At 34.4% G+C, this 10,978-nt stretch overlaps 1 protein-coding gene across 1 annotated transcript; it reads right to left on the bottom strand.

Moving 5' to 3' along the window:
• Window positions 1–5,287: 5,287 nt before the first annotated feature.
• LOC147286773 (Homeodomain-like superfamily protein) lies at window positions 5,288–10,636 on the bottom strand. Its single transcript, XM_086242121.1, has 8 exons — window positions 10,586–10,636; window positions 10,344–10,386; window positions 8,719–9,169; window positions 7,539–7,615; window positions 7,371–7,407; window positions 6,919–7,090; window positions 6,351–6,693; window positions 5,288–5,826 (listed from the first exon to the last, which is right to left on the bottom strand). Exons 3-8 carry the CDS (start codon window positions 9,101–9,103, stop codon window positions 5,527–5,529), a joined length of 1,314 nt encoding a protein of 437 aa, XP_086098247.1. The 5' UTR covers window positions 9,104–9,169; window positions 10,344–10,386; window positions 10,586–10,636; the 3' UTR covers window positions 5,288–5,526.
• Window positions 10,637–10,978: the final 342 nt, after the last annotated feature.

Consider the following 10,978-nt stretch of genomic DNA (forward strand, 5'->3'; position numbering starts at 1 on the left):
TTTTTATCTAGTTTTTCTTTTGTTCTCCCTTTATAATCTCTCTCTTCCCTCTCCCACCTCCCTCCTCCCTTCCTAATCTCTTTCTTCCCTCTCCCTCCCCGGATCTCTTCTCTCCCTCCGACGACGGCGCGGCTCTGCAACATCCTCTCCGATCTCTTCTCTCCCTCCGGCGACGGTGCTCTCCTCCCCTTTCCCTTCAATCTCTGCCTCCCCTCTCTCTCTCCGGCCTCTACATCGAAAATTTCGCCGAAATTTCGAGGATTTCGAAAAATTTTGGCGAAATTTTTTGAAATTTATTTGGTATGGTGTTAAAATTTTCATACCCCTTAAAAACGAAATTTTACTCCTTGTGTATACATGACAAAAAAAAATTCAGTAATGGAAGACAAAATACCCTCTAAAATCATGGTGTTAGACCTTTGAGGACCAAAATATCCCTCCAATAATTTGCCATTAATAAGTCATGTTAGCATAGGAGATAGAAAAGTTAACGGAGGTAACGGATTAGGGCAAAGTGGTAAACAAATTATAGTTTTGGGGGAAAGTAAGACAAAATTAATAAAATTTAACGCAAAAAGTGAGACATAGGTGATAGTTTGGGGTGATAATTTGCTTGGCAAACTCTGTGCTTCTAGTTGATAAAGATAATGAAATTGGTTTACAGGCTATGTATGCATATAATGGAGCTTGATAGTTTTTTTTTGGTCGAAGTGAAGCTTGATAGTTGATACAAATCATACAAGAATTATGGTAAAAAAATTGCAAAAATCCCGATCTTTTAATTACCTAGGAGTGACAATTTTTGACATGATAAGTAACACAACTCAATTTTTTTTTTTTTTTTTTTGGTAAAATGGGGGCCATCAGGCCCAAACAAACAAAGAACTAACTACTAACATAACGGCCTCTTGCCATTCCAACAAAATCCTCAAAAGCAGGGGGCAGCAAGCATCAGGAGGTTGCTCTAAAATGACTAAACCAAGATCCACCAAGTGCCAATTAAAGGCTAGCAAGTTTATCAGCCACACAATTTCTTTCTCTATAGATATGAGTAAGTCTGCAATCCCAATCATTCCGGAGTAAAAGCTGAACAGCAGATATCAAGGAAGCTAGAGGGTGCTTACTAGAATGATAGTGCAAAACCAAGGAGATAGCACAACTAGAGTTAGGGCCGGATATGAGATTTTGTAGGCCTGTGCAAGAATTTAAAATTAGGCTCTTTCTAACATATCACAAAAACATACTAAGAAAAAAAAGTTTATTGATTGAATACATACGACAAATAAAATAACTAAAATTTAACATTCGATAACAAAATCATCATCTAATAAGCAAATACAATCATAAACTACCAACATCTTTCAATGAACTTAAAAGTGCAAACCTGAATCAAAATTTCACTTGAATATTACTGCTCTTATTGCACATTTAGATGCAAAAATATATATTATAATATTAAATATATAAGTGAGCCCAAAATTTTTGGGGGCCCCTCTCGAGGTGGGGCCCTGAGCAAGCGCTCAGCTCGCTCCCCCTCAGATCCGGCCTGACTAGAGTCCATCTCAACCAACACTTTTCTGAAGCCCTTATGCCAAGCAAGATAAAGACCATGATAGAGGCCCCACAACTCAGCAGTGAGAACCTCACCACGGGCCACGGCCAATATTGCACATAAAACCAGTAAGCCATAAACCTTGGCTATCTCTAATCAAATTTGGCATGAAGTTTAATATGTATTAATTGCATTAATAATAATACAAATACTCGACATAAACCAGTATATATATATAACATGATTATTTAACAAGAATAATAAACACGAGTAACCTGATTACCTGATTTTGATACAATCAGCTCATTTAACTAATATTATATGAAGAAAACGATTCAATTTCTTTATTTTCTTTTGCTCTGCCTCATTTTTGTTTCCCTCTCATTTATATTAATGCTCATATTATACAAAAGGGAAAATATGCCTCCTTATAACTTTGGGTCTTATTTCACTTTGTTCCTAAAAATAAATGACTAAATACCTCAGGTGCTATTAGTGGATACCCAACTTATATCTTATTGATTGTTGAGTCACTTTTTCTGATGTGAGATTGCTTTTCACATTCATTAGCTTGTATCGAGTCATACAACTCCAACAGACGTAACACAAATTTGAAGGGTACAAGTGTAATTTTCCGTTATAAGCGCAAGGTTGGGCATGATCGATCAGGTCTATCTGCCACAAAAATTGGCACAGCCTGTGCTTACCAAAGATATTGCACAAAGTGTCGTAAAATCACAAAAAAAGATATTGCACAAAGTGGTCCCGATCGAGCCATCGAGGGCAATGGTCACATGACAATGATTGAGCAATGCTAGATATTTTTCCGGGCCAAGGAGGGTAGTGTGTCATATTAGAATGAGTGAGGGCCATTATGAATACGCCATATATGTATGGGAGGCGATTTTCGCACTTCACTTTTCTCTATTTGCACTCCTTATAATTTTTTAATTATTTTTCACATCATTTTATCTTTGTGTTTCCAAATCTACCCTTTCTAAACATTTTTTCTCTACATCTATATATTTGTTTTGAGGGCTCCCGTTTCTTTACACGTTAAATTTATGATTCCTCATCTTCTTCATCTCTCTTTACTCAGAAATTGTTTGTTCCGCTCATATTCTTCTCTTACTTTCTATCTCTGCTCTCAAAACAATAGACCAAGATAATTTATTCCCTTCAAATTTATGGTCTCTACAACCAAATAAATGAGAAAGGAAAAGGAGTTGTTGGGAGAGGAGAAACAATACCGACACTTGCTTTGACTTTTGTAACCCAAACCAGCTAATAGATTGAATTACTTCTATATCAAATTATTTCTATTTGACATTTAATGAAAGAAAAAAAAAAAATTTCAACCAAAAAAAAAAAAACAGAAACAACATCCTAATTGAAGGATGAGTAATTATATTGCTTATAACACTTTATCGAATGACATTACTCATGATAGACATCTGATCAATAAAAGGTTTCACCAACATGTAAATGCAATTGAAAAGTCTTCACCAACTTTGGAGTAGCTTTGTAACTGATGCTATTTGGGAAGGAATTCATCCGAATACTCAATTGTTTGGAATATGGCCAAGGAAACTCACATTGCTAGTTTCGATGGTGGGGTGGTGGTCTTAATATAATAGATCTGGTAGCAAATCAAACCAAAAAATGTGTTGATTTATTACCAATATGGACACTTAATGAGAGAGTTGAGTTGATATATGCAGAGCGTCTGCAGGCTCAAGAAAAAAGCTTGGGTTGGTTTGACAAAGAGAGAATGCAACAAAAAGGGTAGATTTCGCAATACATGTAATAAAATATATAAATAATAATTAAAAAAATAAAAAAACAAGTGCAGATAGAGAACAGTGGAGTGCGAATATCGCTTTCGATATGTATCGAGCCATACAACTCCAACAAACGTAACACAAATTTGAAGGGTACAAGTGTAATTTTCTATTATAAGAGCAAGGTTGGGCATGATCGGGTCTATCTGCCACAAAAATTGGCACAGCCTGTGCATACCAAAGATATTGCACAAAGTGACGTAAAATCACAAAAAAAAGATATTGCACAGAGTGGTCCCGATCGAGCCATTGAGGGCAGTGGTCACATGACAATGATTGAGCAATCCTAGATATTTTTCCGGGCCAAGGAGGGTAGTGTGTCATATTAGAATGAGTGAGGGCCATTAGGAATAAGCCATATATATATATATGATCATATTATTTATTGGTTAATTTATGTTAAGTAATCTTACGCCAACCATAACCAGTTAACTTCTTATTGTATTCGAGTGACTTGTATTAGCATACCATATTGAAATCCCCACTCCAAATCACATATATTTAATCTTCAATTAATTATACTTCCATTATTGCGTTAAAACAAATTCGTAACTCAACAATCAAATATGTTGTCCAAACTTAATTAGTTTTAACTGCAGCCTGAGTTAGGAATTGCCATTGTCCTAGAACATTTATGATCACACATTTCACACAGACCAGGGAAATTTTCTACACCCCTGAACAATATTTGTGATGATCATTCTTTCTTCTTAGATATTTTTTTTTGTATCAATGTCAAATCATCAACTGAAGGCCTGACTCCTTTCTTCATTAGCAAAAATTTAATATTTGGCCTAAGTGGACCTCACCACTACAATGTTGTTCATTGGCAGGTAGCACCGTAGCAGCATAACCAATACAAAATTTACATAGAATAATATTTGTAGGCCCACATTATGTCCAAAATGGTAGTGTAATTATGTCCAAAATATAAATCCCGGCCTCCTTCTAAAACTATGTTTGCAGCATAAACAAAAAATGGCTAGGGAAGGCATTGCTGCTGTGGCTGATGAATGGAGTCTCTTGGTACCAAACTCCGGTGCTGTGTTCCTGCTCTGCATGATCCTGATGTCCCTCTCAGTCATATCACTTGTAATAATTGCTTGCGGCCATGGTTCCTCGTCTGGCCACAAGAACAAGAGAAACAAAAATAATGCTACTAACGCCGGTGCATATTATTATGGTGCTGCTGGGGTTGGAGGAGATGACGGTGGTGGCGGTGGAGGTCACCATGATGGCGGTGGTGGTGGGGGTCACCATGATGGCGGTGGTGGTTGTGGTGGAGGTGGCGGTTGTGGTGGTACTACTTAATATTTGGGCGTGGAAGGAAATCCATTGGTAAAAGCACTATTCCTTTTAGAAAAAATTTACATTAATGTAGCATATGTATGTGTTCACTGTCCCAAAGCTCGCAATACTGTAGCATTAATACTCTGTTCTGATATTGCTGTTTAGCCTGTTTTGTGGAGGAGGGAGCACAGTGGCTAATTAATTAACCTACCTAGCTCAATGATGCAGAAATTTATGTATTTTGTCTACTTAAGTCAATAAATTTTGATCTTTTTTTTTTTTGGAATATTTTTAAAAAAGAACACGTACTGGAGGCCAATCCGGCCTATTTTAAAACACACGTTTTGATTTGTATTAATATATGACACATATTTAGAATTTGTGTTATTGTAAAACAATCGATCCATTAACTCCGTTACGTCCAAATGAGGGATAATTTGGTATTTCTTATTAAATAAAATTTTAATTCAATTTCTAATTTAATAAATATTAAAACTCATAAAGTAAAAAGATAAATACTAAAAATAAATCAAAATATTTAAAACTAATTTTTTTAGAATTACAAAAGATTAAAATAAAACAACATTAAAGCTAGGGCTTAGTTTGGTTTTTACCGAACCGGACCAAATTTTTTTGGTTTGGTATACAACCCCGTCCACGTGGCCTTTTGAGGCAAGTACTTACAAGATCTAACACCCATGCCCTACTGGCATACTTGGTCAGATCCTAATCAATAAGTACTTGGCCAAGACCTGGTTTTACTGCAATTCGTTTGGGAATCCCAATTTACAATTTGGGTAATATCTCTAAGTTTTATTTTTTCTTTTCAAAGCGAATGGTTAATTAAGGTCTGAAGAGAGGAAATGATGAAAGTCTAACTCTAGACGTGGGTGTAGAAGATTGTTCTTGTTGCTTGGCTGAAGAGGAGGACAAAGAAAGAGAAAGCATTGTTTCAATATCTTTGGTGCTTTCTTTCTTTTCGTAATAAGCTTCTTTCATGCTTTCTTGACTGCCATTACTAAAATCTTGGCGCAAACTTAACTGCAAATCGGGTAGCCAATAATTCTTCTGTTTCATAGACTTCATATGGGCACCAACTTTTTCATGAAGCATTTCTCCATCTATGAATTGAAGTTTTTGAACCTGCATACCATCAAAACTAATTTTGAAGTATTCATTTAAAAAAATATAGCAATGTAAAAAGAAACGATTTTGTTGGGAAAGAAAGAAAAAAAGAGAGTAATAATATATGTATTATATTACTGATCACATCATTCATAAAAATGAGACATGAACCATTTACAAATAGTTATTTTAAGTAGATTCGACATATGTTTAAAGCATTGTTAGCAAGCTAGTCTAGATCCTCTACTAATGTTTTTGGTGTTGATATTATAATTACTTCTAAAACTACCTTGTTACACACTTCTCTATTTAAGTCTTTCCAATATAAATATTTACAATTCAAAATCCAAAAAGTTTTATCCTTGAATAAATAAGACGTGGTTTCGAACATAAACACATGGATCAACACCAAAAAATCAACAGAAAATCTATTGCGTTGTTTGCAATGTAGCCAATGAAAAGGGTACATTATATAGTTTTATTGAACAAAAGTTGTTGATCAAGCTAGCAAGAAAAAGAAAAAGGAAAGCTAGAGTAGTTACCTCAAGCGGAGATAAGGGTTCATAGCTATTAGAGATGAACTTTGGACTACATGTCGTATTGGGTTGATGGTGGTTGGTGCTTGCCTTGGTACTCCATACTGAAGGTTGTGCGACATCGTTAATGCTATGACCCCAAGAAAAATTAAGAGAATGTCTTCTGCCAGCTTTCTCGTGATGATTTCCAATCGTTTCACGAGGTGGCCATCTCTTCTCTTCCAGAAATGTGCTGGGTCTAAGAGGTCCACTTCTTGCTATTGCTTCCCTTACATCAAAGACATGTGAGCTTGTTATGTTGCTGCCATGGTGGTCTATCCCTGAGTTTTCGCTCCACAGTGAAATTGACCTTGTCAAATGATCGCATGGAGCGTCAGGTTGGTATTGTCAGATATCTGACATATTACTAGATTATAAATATCAACCTACTATGCATTCAAAATAATCTATTTTATTAATAATTTTGATTGACAATCTGACAACATAAATATCAAATTGTCTAATAAATATATAACAAGTTCGATCTACAGTCTTTCACTTGATCTTTGATTGGTTTAATTAATATATTACGTACCTTGAAGAGTTAGCGTTGAAATCATCATATGGCTGCTGTTTCAATATTGGTGGTGAAGGAAAATGGCTTCGGTTGTCGACATCAATTCTAAAATGCCTATAAGGATTGAATTTTTGATAGGCTTCCAGAATGTGATCTTTTCCTTGCATTCCTCTATTTGATTGAGATAGAACTGAGAAGAAAAAGTGTACATAAATTTTTTTGTGAGCTTTTAATTTGTTCTCATGAAAGGTTTGTTACAACCATTATTATGATCATAACTGTTAATTGGCATATCAATTGTACGCCACATAACATTTTTTTATCTCGATCCAGCATATTACTCTTAGTTAGCCCTCATTTTGCATTTTTAAGGGATTGATTTTGTAGGTATTAATTGTTAAAGCATCCAACTCAAAAGTTTAAGTTATTTGGTAAAGAGATCTATTAGGTATAGGGTTCTGATACTTTACCTTGGCCTGACTCATCGAGCTTCTTACTTCGGTACATCTGAATTAAAAATTACATAATTAGAGAAATGGAGAATTTGAAAGTTTACAGAGAAAAGAACTATAACTTAATTATATTTCAGTAGGAACATTGAAAAGCTGATAATTTTCATAACCACATAGCTGGCTAACCTGCAGATGACTCTTTACGTGAGCAATGCTAAGTCCTCTCACATTCATCAACTGAAGAACTAATTTTGGAGTTGCTTCTGTACTCCGTCAATTTCATTAAAAAAAATAACACAACATTAGGATTTTATTCCTTTTATAATAATATATTATGCTCTTCTGTTGATGTATATCTCAACTTAAACATGATGAAGTATGACTTGTGAGACCCACTCCGTATTGTAATTCGATGATCGAAGCCGTCTATTTTTTAAGTTTATATACAAAGATCATTTTTGCAAAAAATTAGATAAATCGGAAATCATTTAATCATTTGACTAAAGGGCCATCATTTCAAGTGTTCATGGAATCCATATATTCGTTTATTTATTTTATCATAATTAGATGTCTTAATGATTTTCGATTTATCTACTTTTTTAAAAAGATGATCTTTTTATAGAGATTTAGCTAGAAATAGATTACTTTGATCATCAAATTACAATGCAAGGTGAGTCTCACAAGTCATACCTCATTATGTTTAAAATAAAGTATACCTCAACAGAAGGGCTTCTATAATATACTTGCCTGCCACACTAACAGTATTTCATTTTAAATATCAACGTTAATTAAAATGTAGAATAATAGTTAGTCTACATTCTGACAACTTGAACTATAGCTCAACGTTTAAGCTAATTATAAGAACAGCGATAGACTGATGAAATTTATCATAGCATATATTGAAGTCGAACATGCTGAGTTCAAATCTTTGTAATTGCGACGTTTTCAATTTATGTTAAACGTACTGCACCTGATTGCATTTCTAATATTGAAAAAGAAGCTCACACACGTTGACTATTAGAATTATTTTACATATATGCATAGTAATAAGTTAAAGTATGGTATATAAACCAATAAAAAAGACCAATATAGGATGAAAATCCTACATATACAGCAAGGTTGCTATTTGTTAGTGTAGGATGAAAATCCTACATATACAGCAAGGTTACATATACGTGTGTGTATTGTTTCTTACAGTAAATTTAGTACTGTAAGAAACAATACACACACGTATACATATGGGATTTTCAATCTTACCATATATTAGATATGTTATTTTTTCGGCTAGATTGTGATTAATGAACCATAACATAACATATCAGGCCGTGTAGTAAGAAAAGTCTTAAGCATAATAAAAGAGACTTACTTTCTTGTCCGCCGAGCCTCTCAACAGCATGCACGAATGCTAGATGCAGATCAGGAGTCCAACGAAGCCTCGGCATTTTGGATCGAACATATTGCCTCACTGCAATTGTCCGTTCTTTATTCCTTTCCATATTTGTGTTACCAAAACTGAAATTACCTTCTGGATCTGATGATATTGTTCTGCTCCCCGCACATTCGGCTTCATTGTATGAAACAGCATCCTCATCATCGTCTCCAGTACTACTTGCTTGCTCATTCAAGTCGAAGAACAAACTAGCTGACTTTTGAGAACTCAGTAAACAATTACAGGTTTTAGCTTCAATGTCCTCACTTCCATAACTAGTAGTTTCATGATCTCCATCGGAAATCTCTGTTCTCTCAGCCATTTGTGTTTTATTTCTTTAGCTTCAATAGCCTCTTGATTAGCATGCGCTGGTAGCATTACTTCTAACCTGCTATATATGGTACGGAACTGAGTGGATATGAGCATGGCACCATGTAATTATCTATATGAGTATATGTACGCACGCGCACACACATACACATATATACATGTATATTGTATATATAGTACACATATTTACAGAAATTTTCTCTTGTTCAAACATATTCCAAACTATCTCGAGTCACGCCAAGTTGGATTAGGATCATCTGCTAATCTTTTTGGCCGGTGATCATGATCATTTACTTATGTTGATCTAAATTATCAACGTCCAGACTAAGCGTTTTGGGCTTAAGGTTTAGTATTAATTTAGAATTTATGTTGGAAACATAACTATATATATAATTTCAAAACAATGTAATTTTAGACATAACACAATATCAACATTAAAAAGATAAGTAGAAGTTCCAGATCGATCAGACGATGTTAATTTGCAAGTCACATGTACATGTTATGTTGCGCGCTATATATATATATATATATATTCGATGGAAAATGTGTCGCCAGAAAGGAAATGCATAGCATATATATCATCCATATATAGTTCAAGGAAAATATCAGTTCATACAAGGAAATGCATGCCATGTACGGTTTTCCTAATTTAAATATAGTTAACATGGAACCTAATATAAAATAGTTAACGCATACAGTTAACCTACTGCAAAGTAGTGTTGCATTTTATTAAAAAATTTGTAAGCTACAAGCTAGACGTTTCTTCCCATTTCTGTGACAAAAGTACTCTTTTTTTGGACTTGATGATGACAAAAATATACAAAAGACATTTAATCTACCTTGCTTATTTCTAGCTCTTGGGAATGGAGCTCCCATAACCCTAGCTAGAGCAGCAAAATCTACATATGGGTTTTCTTAATTTATTACCATTTTCATAATTTCATTCTTCATTCTTCATTTTTCTTTCTTTAAGTGGAAGGCTGGGATATTACCGGGGGCACCTGTGCTTGAAAATTAAACATGATTGAGAGTAAACTTTAAAATAAGGATAAGAGTGAGCTAATTAAGGTCATATTAATATTAATATTGTGAAACGAATCTATGAATATTCCCACACTGAAAAAATTGTGATTACAACATATATATGAGACCAATCTAATAATTAATCTATGAACTATGGAGTCCAATTAAGTGCATGAGAGAGAGTAAAATTGGTATTGGTGAGTACAAACCGTTAATGATGATCGAAGAACCTCCACTTCTTCTCTCCATGATCTTCAAGTTATTTATGAGGAAACAAGAATTAAATCAGATTCAATACATTAACATATGAGTAGCTTTACCTCATATGAAACAGAAACCAATGGATCCCCATATATAACCATATATATTTCCTCCAAATTCAACCTAGCTATAATGAAACAGATATATTAATTAACAGCAAGCAGATTCAAGTTAGAGGTTTCAAACTTACCCTCCAATTAAACAAAGAAATCAAGCACTACTGCTGATCAACTAGTCCTTCTTCATTGATCCACCATGTAACTAGCTGATCGACACCAAACCTATAGTTGATCCAACAGTACATACATGCCAACCACAGCTCGGAGAGAGAGAGAGAGAGAGAGAGAGAGAGAGAGAGAGAGAGAGATTTACTGTGTGCTCCTTTCTTTTGTGTATTGAGAAATATAGGTGGGAGAATATGTGGAAATTTTAGTCATCACTTTCATATATTATTAGACTTCAATAATTAATAACTATATTCTATTTATAAAATATATGTAATAAGAAGACGATGGTCGGACACCAGTTTAATGATCTAGCTATTAATTTGCAAACTTCAACAGCAATATATATATTTTTACCA

This window comes from Dryas octopetala, chromosome 4 (assembly GCF_963921425.1).
Source record: "Dryas octopetala chromosome 4, drDryOcto1.1, whole genome shotgun sequence".
Classification (NCBI taxonomy): Eukaryota; Viridiplantae; Streptophyta; class Magnoliopsida; order Rosales; family Rosaceae; genus Dryas; species Dryas octopetala.